At 47.9% G+C, this 17,552-nt stretch overlaps 1 protein-coding gene across 1 annotated transcript; it reads left to right on the forward strand.

Moving 5' to 3' along the window:
- Nucleotides 1-1,445: 1,445 nt before the first annotated feature.
- LOC103276029 (zinc finger protein 64 homolog, isoforms 3 and 4) lies at nucleotides 1,446-14,430 on the forward strand. The gene is made up of 5 exons (XM_021706671.1): nucleotides 1,446-1,953; nucleotides 7,961-8,110; nucleotides 8,360-8,422; nucleotides 10,764-11,015; nucleotides 13,707-14,430. Exons 1-5 carry the CDS (start codon nucleotides 1,848-1,850, stop codon nucleotides 14,414-14,416), a joined length of 1,281 nt encoding a protein of 426 aa, XP_021562346.1. The 5' UTR covers nucleotides 1,446-1,847; the 3' UTR covers nucleotides 14,417-14,430.
- Nucleotides 14,431-17,552: the final 3,122 nt, after the last annotated feature.

Genomic DNA, 17,552 nt, shown 5'->3' on the forward strand with positions numbered 1-17,552 from the left:
AGATGTCTTCTCAGTTATGTGAACACACACATCCCCCCTCCTAAAAAAAAAAAAAAACTTTAGAAGTTGTTTTATAGCTGGGTGTGGTGGCTCACGCCTGTAATCCCAGCAGTTTGGGAGGTAAAGGCAAGAGGATTGCCTGAGTCGGTAGGTTCGAGACCAGCCTGGGTAACATGGCGAGACCTCGTCTCTACAATACATCAAAAAATTAGCTGGGCCTGGTGGCGCAATCCTGTAGTTCCAGCTAGTTGGAAAGCTGAGGTGGAAGAATTGCCTGAGCCCCGCAGGTGGAGGATGCAGTGGCCATGAGCAGTGTGCCACTGCACCCCAGCCTGGGTGAAAAAATAAAACTCTGACTCAAAAAAAAGTTGTTAAAAAAAATTTTTTTTTAAGTCTCGGACACACCCTAAAGTGACTTCAACCAACATTACAAAACATCCCTAAGCCAATCCACAACATGAAAATCAACGGGGAGTTTGAGGAAAACAAGTCTTCTTTTGAGAAATGTAAACAATCAGATTTTAAAAAGCTCTTCTCCATACCCAGTCTTGGGGTTTGCCAAAGGTAACCCCACAAAATGTATATCACAGACGCTGCTGATCCCCGCCTCCCAGGGCCTGCCGGAAGCGTCTTATTCGAACTCGGTCACACCATAAAATCCACTAGGGGCGCCATTAAAATTACATATTCTCAGACCTTCCCCAAGGCTTCAGAGCCGAGCCGGCCTGGGTCTTTAACAAGGGCCCCACGTGATTCTCAGGTTCGGGCAAGCTTGGGACACAGCCCCGTCTTAAGTAACTCCCCAACTTGAAGAAAGTAAACACCTGTGGGCGGTTTGCTTGCTCCCTGTTGCACGTCGTTCGTGTGGGGCAAGGAAGGGTCCCCCTCAGGTCTCATCAAGCTCCCAGCCAGTCTGAGCACGAACAACAATTAGCTCAAACCCCCAGGACTACTTGCTGGGCGGGCCCGTCGTCCCCGCTGGCCCCAGAGGCCTCTCCTGTGTGGTCCTAGACCCCGTGCGCCAGATTCAGGGGACAGAGGGGGCGCGCTGTGTAAACATGCACACTCCTGGCCTCGGCCGCCCGCATCCAGAACCCACGGAATCTGCATCTGTAACCGGCACCTCTGGTCTCATGTAAATGTTAAATTTGCATTTGCCGCCAAGGTTGAGGACTGTGGGCGGAGGTCGTGCTTCCCTACCTCGGATGCACTTCAGAATAACCCGGGGAGCTTTTTAAAAACTACACCACTGCCCAGGTCTCAGCCCGGACCAATTAAGTGAATCTGAAAGCGCAGCCCGTGCCCCAGCTCCAGCCGCAGCACCACCTGGGAGCTCGTTAGAAATACAGAAGCTCAGGCCCCACTCCAGACCCACTGAGTCAGAATCTGCATTTTAACGAGATCCCCAGTGACTCCCGTGCACGTTAAAGTTGGAGGAGAGCTATGCTTCTGAAATTTTAATGGGTAAACCAATCACCTGGGGATCTCGTTAAAATGCAGACACGGTTTCTCAAACTTTAATGTGCATGCGAATCACCTGGGGATCTTGTTAAAATGCAGATTCTGACTCTGTGGGTCTGGGGTGGAGCCCGAGAGTCTGCATTTCTAACGAGCTCCCAGGTGGTGCGGGCTGCCCGGGTGCGGACAGCAGGCCCACAGGACCCCTGAGGTCTTGGCTCCAGGCCAATCAGCCGTCAGGACTCTGGATAAATCGCCCTGCTCGGCTGATGAGCTGAATTGCCGGGACATGCGCGTTCCGGCCGAAGGGGGGTAATTTCCGAACTCCGGGAATCGCTTGTGTGAAGTAGGCCACTCCTAGGGACGCGCGGGAGCCGGGTCCTCACGCCATGTCGCGGCGCAAGCAGGCCAAGCCCCAGCACTTCGGCTCCGAGGACTCGCGGCCTGCGCGCCGGGAGCGCGCCGAGGTGGCCCTGCAGGTGGCGGGGGAGCCGGGTGAGTAGCGCCGCGGACGCCGGCCGGGGCCTGGGGGCATTTCCCGGGCGTTTCTGCGACACGCGCGGGTCTGAGGACTCGGCAGGGGGCGTGGGACGGCGGGTGAAGCTTCCACCTCGAGTCTGGGACCCCGACCCGTGCGCCCCCGGCCTCCGCTCCTGTGAATTACACCCCCTGTCGATTACACCCTCCGGGGGTAAATCATGCCCCTCCCGCGTGGATTCCTCCGGCCACTCCCCCCAAGCGCCGGGAAACCAGTGAGCTTCCCAGACTCGCTGAAGGATGTTCCGAGGCCTCTCGGAGTCTGTCTTCGGGGTGCGCGGGCCCTGAGTCCCCGACCTCCTTGGCACTGGGCTTCGGCTGCGCGCCTGGAAGGTGGGCGTTCTGGGACCTGCGCCCTGCGCGTCTTTGCTCGGGGACTGGGGGAGAGCCTGTGTCGGGTAAAGGCCTCACGGAGAAGCCGACCATCTAGGAAAGACCGGGGGATGTAGCGAGCCCAGGACGGCCGGGGGAGAGCATTCCAGACAGAGGGAAAGCAGGCACCGAGGCTGGAGTCTATGGGAGGTCAGCGGAGGACCAGGAGGTGATGGGGGACATGTCGTGGCGGAGTGGGGGGAGCCTCAGAAGGACTCTGCATTTTATCTGAGTGAAGGGGGAGCCATGGTGGGGGCGTGTCACTACACGGTCGGACCTAGCAGGCGCCCCCGGTTGCCACGTGACTCTGACTCAAGCGGGTCAGGTCGTGGCGGGTTGGGGGGAGCCCTAGAAGAACTCTGCGTTTTATCTGAGTGAAGGGGGAGCCATGGTGGGGGCGGTGCAGTGACACGGTCGGACCTAGCAGGCTCCCCCGTGACTCCGGCTCAAGAGGGTCAGGACGTAGCATACCGGGGAGACCCTCGGCTGCCCTAAGCCCCTCAGGCAACATCTTCACCCTGCAGTCCCGGGATCCTCCACTTCAGAAGAACCTGCAGGAGGGAAGCTTTCCTGACTGTCCGGGTGTCTCCGGCGCCCCCATCGGAATCTCGGGGATGGAGTTGGGGAATCTGCCTTTCTAAGGCGCTTGGCTTCCTGCTGGTAGTACGCTCTGGTTGAGACGGTGTCGGTTCCTACTTTCTCTTCCCTTCCCCCAAGTTAGCTGCTACCTGTCTCTTAAGCAAGGAGGTGGAAGAGGAGATTTAACTGGACTTCCTCCTCTGCTCCCCGCTTTTCCTTCCTCTCCCCGTGCAGGAAGGTCCCTGCTCCGAGGAGGCTCCCACATCCAGAGGTGCGGGCTCTCCGACTCTGCAGCAGTTTCCAGAACAGTCCGGGGGGATGTGACCACATCTTCCCTAAACTAATGGTTTGTATTTTTAAAATCTATTTAGGATGGAACTGCCCTAACCAGAGTACCGTAACCACCGCTGTGCACGAGGCCTAGAACGGGGCGAAAGCAGATTGGGACTGTAGGACACCCCCCCCCCCCGGGGGGTGGGCGGGGCTCCGAGACCTCTCCAAGCTAAGGGGGTAGTTGGGAGGAGCGGGGGACGCTGAATCTCTTGGGGGATGTGCTTCTAGAAGAGAATTGCTGGATAACTCGGGGCTGGAGTTCAAAGGCGGTGTGCTGAGCGACTTCTGATTCCTGCAAACAGCAATAGGCGGTGCCTTCTGGAGCCGCGCCCAACGTTTGGCGTCGTGGGGAGGGTGTTGTGCATCCTGGAGACCTCGAGGCACCTCCCCGTGGGAGGAGGCCGGCAGCCATGCCTGTCAGGAGCTTCAAGTCCAATTCCTGCCTCATAACGAGTGCTCTTCCAACTGATGCCTTATCCTAGGATCTTAGGTCTGTGGTGCTGAGCAAGGGGCCGCCTTTTTATCTTTATAAGGTTGAGCCACTCTTGGTTTGCAAGTGGCTTTGCAATTCATGTAGCTTTTGGAGGAAAATATAAGGGAGAGGTGAGTTGGTAGACTTTCCAGCAGGAGAACCCCAGGGAGGGAGCACCTACCATTTCTTAAGGGATTCAGACACTCACTGGGCTGAGCTAGTGTTGCTGTCCAGTGTGGCCACCCCCTCTTCTACACTCAAAGGGTCTCTCCTCCAGCTGTCGCCCTCAGGAGCCGGTGGGCTAGGACCTTCCTTGGTTTCCTCGATGTGGAAAGGTGACAGGAGTATCTTGGCGAGGCTCCTCCCACCTCCCCATCAGAGGCTACATCTGGGTGAGCCTTAGTGCTGGATACAGTTCTGATAGCTCTAACTCACCAATTCCCCTTTTGCCTGTTTCTTAGTTTGCATTGAAAACATGCATCCCCTCCCCCAGAAATCTGGTAGCTCTTACATGTGCACACCAGTGAATGACACTAATACCATTCATATAGTGTTGACTTATGTACAGAGTTCTTTTAAGTATACTGAAGAAATTAATCTTCATCTAAGTCTATGAGATAGGAGTTATAATACCCATTTTACAGGTGTGGAAATTGAGGAACAGGGAAGTTGGGCAACCAACCTAGAGACATACAGCTAATAAATGAACTGGAATTTGAAACTCATCAGCTGGCTTCCTAGTCAGTTCCTTAAACCAGTGTGTTATAACTTCACTTACATTTCAGTTTTCAATCTTCATTGGTGTCTGTATCATCAAAACAAAAACCCAAGGGCTTAATGGTTTTCTGTTTTATTATGTGAATTGCTAAGTAGTGGGAGGTCTTGTGTTCTCCCCTTAGGGGCATGGATGGGCTGCCAACATGGCAAGTGTGGGCTCTGATCAGCTGAACACTTCCAACCTTGCAACCTTGAGTGTCCCTCTGAGCCTGTTTCTTCCTTTTTCACAAAGTAGAAATTCTGAACATGTGAGTCTCAGGCCAGCATCAGCATCAACAGGAAAACTGACTGGCTCTACCCCAGACAGACCAGCTCAGGAACTCTAGAGGGGCCCGAGCCACTCATTTCTTAACCACCCCTCTGGGTGATCTGGTGCACGTTCCTGTTTGAGAACACTGGCCATGAGTTGTGTTCCTCAAGTATTAATGTGCACAGGAATCACCAGGAGATCTTGTGAAAATGCAGATTCTGTAGGTCTTGAGTGGGGCCTGAGACTGCATTTCTAACAAGCTCCTAGGTGACACTGGTGCTTTTTTTAATAGTAGGGACTTAGAATCACCCAGCGTGCACTTCGAAATGCGGTTCCCAGCATAGGAAACATAGTAAGACCCTTATCTCTACAAAGTAAAGAAATTAGCCAGGGGTAGTGGTATGAGCCCATAGTCACAGCTACTCTGGAGGCTGAGGTTGGAGGATCGCTTGAGCCCAGGAGTTCGAGGCTGCAGTGAGCTATGATTGTACCACTGCACTCCAGCCTGGGTGACAGTGAAATCTTCTCAAAAAAAAAAAAAAAGGACCCTGGGATCTACACCTCCCCCTTGCTTGCCCCTCACCACCCCACTCTTCAGTGAGTCTGGGGAAAGGCCTGGAAAACTACACTTATGATTTAGGTGACTCTGATACAGATGATGTCTGGATTACACTTGGAAGAAACACTGGGAATAGGACTAGTGCAGGCTTTCTCAATCCTAGCACTACTGATGTCTGGAGCCACATAATCATTTTGTAGGGGCTGTTTTATGTGTCCTAGGATGTGTAGCAGCCTCCCTGGTCTCTACCCTACTAGCTACCGGTGTCACACAAATGCCGGCAAACAGGATCATGACACTGAATGGCCTCAGGCATTGCCAACTGTCCCCCTGGGGGCAAGTTGGCCCCAAGTGAGAGCCTCTGGGCACAATCACTTGTTAAGGGGCTTCAAGCACCACCATGACTTAGATGTGACCTCTGCAATCCTCTCTTGAGATGTCTGAAGCCACGTAATGGTAAGCATCTAGTCAACTCGGACTGGGGACTGTACTGAAAATTTGCATTTTTTAAATCTCATTTAACTCTACAATTCTGAGGCACATATGTTATCTGCTCTTACAGATGAGTAAACTGAAGCTCAGAAGGGTTAAGTAGTGGGCCAGTAGTCACACAGCTGAGCAAACCCTCTGCCTGGTACACAGGCCCACACTAGTGTGCCCTGTACCTTCTTCTGGTGAGATTTCTTCACCCCATAAACCTCTCTGTGAAGACGGAATCCACCTTTTATAATCAGAAGTCAAAAGTCCCAGACCTTGGCCAATAATTCATAAACTAGTCAATATCTATTTTTTCTCCCCTTGGACTTAAGTTAATTTGAGATAAATTACTTAGAATACTAATTACTTTAGTACTTGGCCCTTGCTATAGAAATTTTAACACCTAAAAATTAGATTGAAACATGAAATTATGTGACCCTTTTGGCTAACAAAAATGACGATTGCATGTGCCTCAGCCCTCCTCAAGGTAGAGAAAATTATACCATGAACTAGTGCATACCCATTGCTCAACAATTAACTGCATGTAGCCAATCTTATTTTTCATTATACCAACTATTCTCTGCCCTGGGTTATTTTGAAGAAAAACATAATACAGTAAATGTTTCGACATTAATCTCTAAACCATGAGAATGCTTTCTAGGCTTATTATATTTTTTATGACAAGGTCTTGGCGGTGGCCCAGGCTGGAGTACAGCAGCATGATCATAGCTTACTGTAGTCTTAAACTCTTGGACTCAAGTGGTCTTCCGCCTCATCCCCCCAAAATGCTGAACCGTTGGGATTACAGGCGTGAGCTGCTATGCCTGGCAAAAGTGCTTTTCAAAAACGCTAATATTTGGAAGCTGGGCATGGTTGCTCACGCTTGTAATCCCAGTACTTTGGGTGATACAGGCAAGAGGATTGCCTGAGCTCAGGGTTGCAAGACCTCGTCTCTACAATAAATAAAAAAAATGAGCCAGGCTTGGGGGTGCATGCCTGTGGTTCCAGCAACTTGGAAGGCTGAGGCAGAAGGATCACCTGAGGCTAGGAGGTCGAGGCTGCGGTAGCCATGAGTGTACCACTGCACTCTAGCCTGGGAAACAGAGTGAGACTCCTACTCAAAAACCAAAAAATTTTATTTTCATACCAAAAAACATAAAGCCCTTATATCAAACATCACACGGTCTCAAGGGTTTCCATCAGAAGCCAAGTTAGGTTGCAATATTAGATTGTCTCCATCTCTGGCTTTCTCCTCCTCAGGCTTTCAAGTTATGTTGTTAACACAACTGTTTTGTCCTGGAGATCAGTGATATGTGATTTGTGACCTTTTGCTGAACGGAGGCAAAACAAATCAGAAATCCAGAATAACTATTTAAAGGAAAAAAGAAAAGAAAAGAAAAACAGTTTGACATTGCTATAGCCTCCAGCTTTCTGTTGTATCTAATGTGTTTGGGCTTTTTATTTGTGCCTTATTTTACTTTTCTCCTACTTAATGTTTATTACATTTTGTAAAAATATTATCCTGTGATGGATCAGAAAGTGTTTGAAAATCTAGGTCCTCACATCATTTGTGAAGTGCTCAAATGTCAAGTTTTTTAGTCCAGATTTTATCAGTCATTTCCTCGTTGTGTGACTGTGTCCTCCTGCCCCCTGTATTTCCTGGAAATTGTAGCGAGAGGAAGAGGTCTTTTGCAAGACTAGTCCCTGTGGCTTTCGTTGTTGTTTTTTTGTTTTGTTTTGGGAGGTGGTGAAACCAGATGAAATAAGCCCAAACTAGCCAGGTGCGGTACCTCACGTCTGTAATCCCAACACTTTGTAAGGAGGCGGCAAGAGGATTGCCTGAGTCCAGGGGTTCGAGACCAGCCTGGGCAATTTGGTGAGACCTCGTCTCTACAACAAATCAAAAAATTAGCCGGGCAAGGAGGCGCATACCTGTAGTTCCAGCTACTTGAAAGGCTGGGAAGGATTGCCTGAGCCCAGCAGGCCAAAGCAGCGATGACGGTGTGCATGCCCCTGCACTCCAGCCTAGGCGACAGAGTGAGACTCTGACTCACACAAAAAAAGGAGGCCCAAGCCTGCTGTATTGTGAGATTCACCATGGTGGTTATGTTTGAGAAAAAAGTAAAACTTCATGCTTCCATTTCAGCTTCAGAACTAGATAATGATGTTCCCACACCAACGTGCCTCCCCGCTGAAAGCAGTGACACTCAGAAAAGCCCTGTGACCACGCTTCCCTCAGAGTCAAGGGAACAAGCAGCCACTCTTGGAGAGAGGACGTTCAACTGCTGCTACCCAGGTAAAGAATAAACCCTTATGGAGGAGTCCCTTCGCTGTGTCCGGTGCTCTGCGTGACTCCCTTGTGAGATCCCTCTTGGGTGCTCATAACATGTGAGCATCTCCATCAACGCGCACAGACTTCCCTGTGGGTCCTGACAGTACTGTGGCATCCAGAGCTCAGTGTGACTCACCAGAGCGTCAGGATCATGGTAGCTTCCACTTTGAGGTTATCTTGTCAGAAGAGCTATATTTTGGTTCTTTTGTCTAGGTTGCCACTTCAAAACTGTCCATGGCATGAAAGACTTGGACCGTCATCTAAGAATCCACACGGGTAGGTATCCACTCATTTGTTCACCAGTTTGGTAAGAAAACAAGGAAATGGGCTGGGCGTGGTGGCTCATGCCTGTAATCCCAGCACTTTTGGAGACCAAGGCAGGAGGATTGTTTGAGCCCAGAAGTTTGAAACCAGCCTGGGCAACATAGTGAGACCTCATCTATACAAAAAGTCAAAAAAATTAGCCAGGCGTGGTGGTGCTTGCCTTTAGTCCCAGTTGCTTAGAAGGCTGAGGTGAAAGGATTCCCTGGGTCCAAGGGGTCGAAACTGCAGTGAGCCATGATGGTGCCACTGCACTGTAGCCTGGGTGACAACATGAGACTTCAACTCAAAAAATAAATAAATCAAATAAAAAGAAAACCTGAGTGTAGTAGCACGTGCTTATAATCCCAGCACTTTGGGAGGCAGAGCCAAGAGAATTGCCTGAGTCCAGGGGTTCGAGACCAGCCTGGGGTGGTGAGACCTCGTCTCTACAATAAATCAAAAAATTAGCTGGGCGTGGTAGCGCATGCCTGTAGTTCCAGCCACTTGGAAGGCTGAGGATCACCTGAGCCCAGCAGGTTGAGGCTGCAGTGGCCATGAGTGTGCCACTGCCCTCCAGCCTGGGCAACAGAGTGAGACTCCAACCCCCCAAAAAATAAAATTAGGAAATGGGTGTGAGTTTAGTGCCTGGTGTATAGTGATTAGCAAGACACAGTCTCTGCCTCATCTGCCTTTTGGAGCTTAGTCCTGTGGGGTGGGCTTGGGAGACGGATAGAAAGCGGTGTGAAATGAAATGGGGAGGTTGACAGAGGGTGGGCCTGTGGCCATGGTAATCTTACAGAAGAGTGGTAAGGTTGTTGCTCAAAAGTGACTTTTTTTAGGGAAGCCAGCTGCTCTGAGAAGAGGGAAATAAGATGTACTAAAACAAAGGAATACCATGATCTATCACAGGCATCTGCAAACCACAGCCCACTCCAGTCCTGGGCCAGCTCCAGCCTGCTGTCATGTGCCTTCATTTACCTATTGTCTATGACTTCTTGGTACTACAAGGCAGAGTTGAGTAGTTGCTACAGAGTCTGTGTGGTGCACAAAGCCTAAACTACTGACTATCTGGCCCTTTAAAAAAAAAAAAAAAAACTCTGCAAAGCCTTAGTCTTTGGTATAAACCCTATACTTGCCTGTATGGACAAGGATATTGGTTTGTCCTTCCGGAAACCAAACCCGGTGGCATAAACATACTCTGATGTATTTCTCAAGTACAACTTCAGAAGCAGCTGGTCAGGTGGTTCTGCCCTCCTGAACACGTGGCTCTGCCTGTGGGTCCAAGGCCGTGGCTCTAGTTCTCAGTATCTCTTAACCAGCAGGGAACAGAAACAGAGCTAGGGATCCCATGGCGTCCCTCCGGGAGCCATGACCCAGAACAGCATCCCTCATGACCTAGGGGCACATAAGCAGGACTTAGACATGGCCACACTGAGCATCCAGGGAGGCTGAGAACGGTTTCAAGAAGAGCAGTGTGTGCTGAACAACTCTCAAACTCTGTCACTGAGAGGACAGGACTTTCTGGATAACTAGTAGTCTCTGCTGGAGACCAACCTTGTGCTGTAGAAATAAGGGAAGGGGGAGGCGGGAGTTTTGCCTGGGGAAGGTGGATGGTGAACAGCGTGTTAGTAAGGAAATGTTTGGTCTTCACCCTGAAAACCATGGCTGCCAGGTGGTTGATTTTAGAGCACACATATGGCAGGAGCCATTGGGGGGAGTCCAGCTTAAGGAACTTGGAGGACACCATGGTGCTTGGTAGAAGTGAGGGGAAGGGACCAACCTGACCATTATCTATGTGATTCATCAGCCGTTGGCCAGAAAGTGTCCACGATCATTATAGCTGCTACCTCTTCTCTTGTCCACTTTGATAACCACTCCCATTTTCCCCAAACGAGGTTGGGTCTATGGTTTTCTCCATCAATCTGATTTTTATCTAATCTGTTCCTTAGAATTCCTTAAAATTTCTGAGCCCTCAATGAATGGCACACATTCTTGTTTCCCAATGTGTTGATTTATACTTCAGAATCTATCTTTCTCTGGGTATTTAGACAAAAGGAGGAGATAGACCCATATGCACAGGCTACCATCTTGGTCAAATTTCTATGTAGTCTTAATTGAGAAAACTCAAAACCTTTACTCCTGGCTGGGTGTGGTGGCTCACACCTGTAATCCCAGCATTTTGGGTGATCAAGATGGGAGGATTGCTTGAGCCAAGGTGTACTAGACCAGCCTGGGCAAAATAGCAAGACCTGGTCTCTACAAAAACAAAATGAAAAATAAAATATAAAAACTTTGACTCCTTGTGTGTTTAAAGGAGACAAACCGCACAAGTGTGAGTTTTGTGACAAGTGCTTTAGCCGGAAGGACAACCTAACCATGCACATGCGGTGCCACACCAGCGTGAAGCCACACAAGTGTCACCTGTGCGACTATGCCGCTGTGGACAGTAGCAGCCTCAAGAAGCATCTGCGGATACACTCTGACGAGCGGCCATACAAGTGCCAGCTCTGCCCCTACGCCAGCCGCAACTCCAGCCAGCTCACTGTCCACCTGCGGTCCCACACAGGTAAGTCCCTGACCCGGAAACCTCAGTACCTTACTTTTTCTCTAATTTCCTAACTTTCATTTACTTAAAACACAAACAACTTAAACAGCATGACAATGGTAGAAGTAAGGAAATTTGGAATGTCTACAATTGTTAGGCATGTCTTTTTTCTTTTGCTCACACAATACCTTTGAGTAAATGTGACCATCTGACCATAGAATTTTATAACTTGACTGCAAAAATAATTAACTGGGAATGGGTATCCAACACAGCAGCCAAGAAGCCTAGGATGTATCTCAAATAAGTCTGACCTATATACTAGATGTTTCGGTAAATTTAACTTATGGACTGAATGATTACACGACTGGATTCAGGAATATAGCAAAATCAGTTGAATGTAATTGTAAGTCAAGCTTCTAGTTCTAGAAACTTTCTTCCTTTCTTTGGAGGACCCTACTGAAATAATGACAAATAGATAGGACCAACCCATCAAGACTCAGAAAAATGGAGATTGGGATATTCACAAGGAGGCTCATAAGATGAGAATTTCAATGAATTCATGGAAGAGGGCAAGCAGATGGGACTATGTGGATGTTGAAAGTTGAGTATAGAAAACTGTGTCCCAGCACATGATGGGAAGCAGCCATATAGTTGGGAACCAACCTTTCCAGCCAATGTCCAAGTGCCTTGGGATCTCTTGGCTTGGAACTGGCCAGGGCCATAAAGCTCAAGGGAGACACCAAGGCCTACTGAAAAAATGCCCAGCAAAACTGGTGGCAGATACACCCAGGGTATCAATGTCTGATCCTCAAACCAGTCTGTTCTTCCTAAATATAATCATCAAGAATTATGAATCATTGGCAGGAAATGAGTGGAATAAAATGTGCCAAGTCTAATAAATAACTAATCCTGGAGGTAAGAGTACTTGGGTAATAGATAAGAATTTTTATATTCTAATTGGTATCTACCCAATGGCAGAAATGTTGCATCCAGTAGGGCTCTATGTATCCCTAGAAAGGCTTCTTAGTAGTATTGGCCCCTGGGAGACAATAGAGTAGTGTCTTCAAAGCTGGGGAATGACTTTGAACTTAGATTTCTATACCTAGCCACACTATCTCAAGTATGAGAGCAGAACAGAGAGATGCATAAGGACTCAAGACTTTCCACCCAGCCCCCATACTAGTGGAAGTTTTTAGAAGGCAAACTCTAGAAAAAGAGGAAAAAACAAATTCTGGCATGAGATATTTGATGTATGAATAACAGGATATAGCTCTCTGGGATTGCAGCAAAGAGAAATACAAGGATGATACTTATACAGAAGTTTAAGAGAAAAATGAATCAGAAAATTAAGTAATTCAGAAAATCCATTTTTAAAACTTCATATGAGATGTTACATAAGCTGGGCATAGTCACTCAAGCCTGTAATTTCAGTACTTTGGGAGGCAGAGGTGAAAGGATTGTCTGAGCTCAGGGGTTCAAGATCAGCCTGAGCAAAATGTCGAGACCTCGTCTCTACAGTAAATCAAAAAATTAGCTGGGCATGGTGGCCGCATGTATGTAGTCCCAATTACTTGTAAGGCTGAGGTGGAAGGATCACCTGAGCCCAGCAGGTCGAGGCCGTGGTGATGTGAGTATGCCACTGCACTCCAACCTGGGCGACAGTGAGACTTCAATTAAAAAAAAAAAAAGTTACATAAATAGGAGACTGGATGACTTCTGAGATGATGATATTTCTTTTTCTCAAGAAATGCACAGTCCAATTGAGAAACAAGCTAAAATGTGGCCCAAAATGAGCATGAAAGAAACCAGAACAATTTGACTGTGATGGTGACACTATCCACTGGCTTGGTTGATAAGTGGCTTGATAAGGAAGTGGTTGTAATCATGTTGCAGTATTTGGCTCTGAATCATTCCCAGTCATAATTTAAATTATTTGTAGTTTGTGTCTGAAGTTGAAATCTGAAAGCAATGAAAGTAGTTAGGATGTTCAAATACCTCAACTTGATTTGAAACAGTCATATGTAACTTTAGTCTCATGTTCAATTCTGGGATGGCAAGTTAAATGAGCTTAGATTTGAAACTGACATGTCCTTAAGATTATGGACTTGGGTATGCCAGGGTTCAAATTCCTGCTGTTTGACCAAGGGCGAATAACTTTTTGTTTTTGAGTTGGAAATCTCACTCTGTCACCAAGGCTGGAGTACAGTGGCACACTCACAATCACCACAGCCTTGACCTGCTGGGTTCAGGTGATCCTTCCACCTCAACCTTCCAAGTATTGTAGTATTTGGCTCTACAGACATGTGCTACCATGCCCGGCTACTTTTTTTGATCTACTGTAGAGATAAGGTCTCACCAAGTTGCCCAGGCTGGTCTCAACCCCCTGGGCTCAGGCAATCCTCTCATCTCCATCTCTCAAAGTGTTGGGATTACAGGCAGGAGCCACCACGCCTGGCAGGGCAAATGACTTGATCTGTCTAAGCCTCAGTCACCGCATCTGTGTAAAGGGGAAAAGAGTACTCACTACAGGACTGTTGTGAGCATTGCATGACTTAGTACACACAGTAAATGATGTCATTATCAGGTGGTTGTGAGTAGTTAGCATTCAAAAGACCCAACGTGTTTCATTGCAGCCATGTGTACTGATGCATGCTGGGGTGGGGGCTTTGTCTTACCTGCCTGCTCTAATGGAAACACATCTTCCCTTGCTAGGGGACACCCCCTTCCAGTGCTGGCTCTGTAGCGCCAAGTTCAAAATCAGCTCGGACTTGAAAAGGCACATGATTGTGCACTCGGGGGAGAAGCCCTTCAAATGCGAGTTCTGCGGCGTCCGCTGCACCATGAAGGCCAACCTCAAGTCGCACATCCGCATCAAGCACACGTTCAAGTGTCTGCACTGTGCCTTCCAGGGCCGGGACCGGGCCGACCTCCTGGAGCACAGCCGGCTGCACCAGGCTGACCACCCCGAGAAGTGTCCCGAGTGCAGTTACTCTTGTTCCAGCGCAGCTGCCCTGCGCGTGCACAGCCGGGTCCACTGCCAGGACCGGCCCTTCAAGTGCGACTTCTGCAGCTTCGACACGAAACGGCCCAGCAGCCTGGCCAAGCACATTGACAAGGTGCACAGGGACGAGACCAAGACGGAGAATCGGGCGCCGCCGGGCCAGGAGGGGCCGCAAGAGAGCAGCTCCCAGCACGTGGCCAAGATTGTGACCCAGAGGGCCTTCCGCTGTGACACCTGCGGTGCCTCCTTCGTCAGGGACGACTCTCTGAGATGCCACAAGAAGCAGCACAGTGACCAGAGTGAGAATAAGAACTCGGACTTGGTCACCTTCCCTCCAGAGAGCGGCATCCCTGGGCAACCAGGCACGCTGGTCTCTGTGGGGCAGCTCGAGGCCTCCCTGGAACCCAGCCAGGACCTCTAGGTCAGCCCAAAGGGATTGTGGTGAATTCCAGACCAATACGGCTGCCCAGCCCTCCACAGTGAGGCCATCAAGACAGACTTTGGGCACCGGCTTCCAGGGTTGGTGACTGCTACTTCACAGGCCTCCAGGGCAATGGCTGAGGTGACAGTGGTGTGAGGGCAAAGCAGACACTTCTCCACGTTGCTGTTTTCCCACCGATAATGATCTCAGCAAGTTGACTTGGTCGTTCAAAGCTGCAATCTGCTGAGCACTGCTCTATCCAATGGGAATAGTGTCTTCATGATGGATTCCTTCTTTTTTTTTTTTTTGAGTCAGAGTCTCACTCTGTCCCCTAGGCTGGAGTGTATTTGCATGCTCATGGCTACCAAAGCTTAGGGCTGCTGGGCTCAGGCAATTTTTCTGCTCAGCCTCCCAAGTAGCTGAAACGACAGGTACACACCACCACGCCCAGCTAATTTTGTATCCATTGTAGAGATGAGGTCTCACCAAGTTGCCCAGGCTCGTCTCAAATCCCTGGGCTCCAACAAACCTCTCGCCTCTACTTCCCAAAGTTTTGGGATTATAGGCATTTGCCACTGCGCCCAGCATGGATTCCAATTTTAAAACTGATCCTTTTCTGATGGAATTATTTACTAGCTAGACGACATAGAAAGCTAAAACTCATCTCCATAGTGGGAAGGGTAAAGATGAGGAAGGGCATCCATGAAGAGTCTGGGGTGGCTGGAAAATTTATATTTCTTAATCTGGGTGGTGGTGCTAAGAGTGTTCGTCTTATATGTTCTCATCTGGTTTATCTGTTGTCTTAAAATAAAAGACAAACTCATGATAGAATGATGGAAACAAAACACTCAGTTTTCCTTTGCATTCCTCCAGAGACAGGTAAAGGTGGGTTCTCCATCCCCAACTCCCATTCCATCCAATAACTTAATTATAAATGTACCTAGATTGCCCAATGAGTTCCCACTGCCATAAGTGAAATGCAGTTTGATCTGGAGGTGACACCAAAGATCAAGCTAAATAGCCAAGCCTATGGTGATTGTGGGTCATGGAACTTGAAGTTTGTCCACTTCTATCCATAAAAGTCTAGGTGCCCCCATGGGCCCTGGACTTGGTGCTGGGATATGTGATGTGGGGACAGCCTGGGACCAGCATCTTAATCACAGAAAGCATTTAGAGTTCACTGAACCAGCAAACAACTGAACATCCAACCTTGTCATCGATGGACCTTATACTTGACCGGAGCCTGGGCGTCTGTGGAATCTTAGTGGACATGTACTTTATCCAAAGTCTCTTTCTTTGTTCTTTGACATCTTTTCTTCAAATGCTGTCTTTTTTATATATAAATTCTTGTGTGGCCTCATCAAGCTGAACATCTCTGTGTTTCAAACAATTTAACTAGATCCATTGTTCTCGGTAAACTAGACAGAAGGATGTGAAAACAAATTTTTATAGACGGTCTCCAGGGGACTATTTCACTTATGAAATAGATGTACATAGTTTATTTTGTTAATGACAGTAGTTTGGACCAATGTGACTCCATTTGTTTTACATCAGGTGGATGATAGCATACTGTTGAATTCCCATTGTAAGAAGATTAAAACAATGGCAGAAGACCCACGAGGGAATTAATAATTTCTTTGGAGCTATTGTTTTCTATCAGAAAAGTGTTTTGTTACTGAATGCTGATGCTGTTTTACAGATTCTACTGTTAGCTCTCGCCGTTTATTCTGAGTCTTATCTGCATTTCTGTTCTAGAAACAGAAGGGTTCTTGACCTTTCAAGTGGGAACCCATAGATCCAAATCACATAAACATCCCTTGTACTTCTGGTGTTAGACTCTTTAGATGTACAGGAAAGAAGTCATCTGTTGTTAGCAGCTGTGAGGATTTGAAGGGTCTTAGATCCCACCTGGTATCACCTTGCAAACTTGGCTTCCCAGTAGAGCAGAGGCGAGCAAACAGATTTGGGCTAGATATTAAATAGTAAACAATTAAATCAAAAGCTATTGGGAGAGCCATAAAACTCTCTTGCGACCTCAGCTCTCAGCTCTATGGCTTTAACACAAAAGCAACCAGAGACTGCAAGAAAATGAACATGTCAGTTTCAATAAAACTTTACAAAACCAGGTAGCAGGCTAAATTTGGTCAGCGGTCCATAATATGCTAAGTGCTAATGTAGAGTATTGATTGAAATTCACAAGTGTGACTTGAACACGTCAAAGGTAACCAAACTTTCTGGCAGAGACATAGGATTTGCATAAAACCAAGAAGGTAATTCAAGAGAATAAGGCTGAGTTCGTGAGGATTGGTAAAAATAAAAATTTTGAAAAGGAATTTTGACACTGGTAGGAATTCAAGATGCAGCGAAAAATAGGCTGAGAGAGAAAACTAGGACAGAGAAGCTTCCAGAAATGGTTTTACCCCTATTGGCAAAGAAATTAGGAGGCAGTGGGTGGGATTAAATACAATCATTCAGGAAGTGGGGGGTGAACTTGCTAACCCTACTAGAATGAGACTTTAAATGTTCAGGTTGTCACTGAATAGGTGGAACACAGCCTGTAACGCGGTAACTCCAAATTTGACAGGGCTTGCACATAAATTTTACTTATTCTAAAGAAGCTTTCAGAAGTACAGCAGGGAAAGACATGGGTTTATTAGAATTTATAGAAGGCCCAGATGGCGACAGATTGTTGAAATAGCTGAGGCTCAGGACTGTATGGCAAGCAGTTTTATAATCATGTAAGTTGATCAACTTGCTATACGATGTTTAAAATTAAGAGTGACGCCTACATTGCTTTCAGCATTACTGGGAATATGCATATCCTTCAGAGACCAGCCTTGGCCAGAGGCTGCCACTTAGGGAGGGGGAAGAGTCTATGTCCAGATAGTAGCTTATACTCCACCCCTACACTGAACTTTTCCACCCTTATGATCTTGGCATGACATTGATATTTTGCAAGTTCCCTGAAGTAGAAACAGGAGTCAAACATGGCACCGAATCCCACGTATGCAATAAAGGGCACAGGATCCTAACAGCGAAATTGCTACAGTGATAACACCTATGATCACCTTTTGCCAAAAAGAAAGCTTAGTGATCCAAACCACTTAGAAAAGGGGTCTTAGGCTAAGGGTTATAG

Source organism: Carlito syrichta, unplaced genomic scaffold, assembly GCF_000164805.1.
Source record: "Carlito syrichta isolate Samal-C Ts95f unplaced genomic scaffold, Tarsius_syrichta-2.0.1 Scaffold315848, whole genome shotgun sequence".
Classification (NCBI taxonomy): domain Eukaryota; kingdom Metazoa; phylum Chordata; class Mammalia; order Primates; family Tarsiidae; genus Carlito; species Carlito syrichta.

Bases quoted from the DNA above. Each gene is read 5' to 3' on its own strand.
- LOC103276029 (XM_021706671.1), top strand. From the start codon at position 1,848: ATGTCGCGGCGCAAGCAGGCCAAGCCCCAGCACTTCGGCTCCGAGGAC. The intron at 8,423-10,763 runs GTAGGTATCCAC...GTGTGTTTAAAG, and splicing joins TCATCTAAGAATCCACACGG to GAGACAAACCGCACAAGTGT. The intron at 11,016-13,706 runs GTAAGTCCCTGA...TTCCCTTGCTAG, and splicing joins CCACCTGCGGTCCCACACAG to GGGACACCCCCTTCCAGTGC.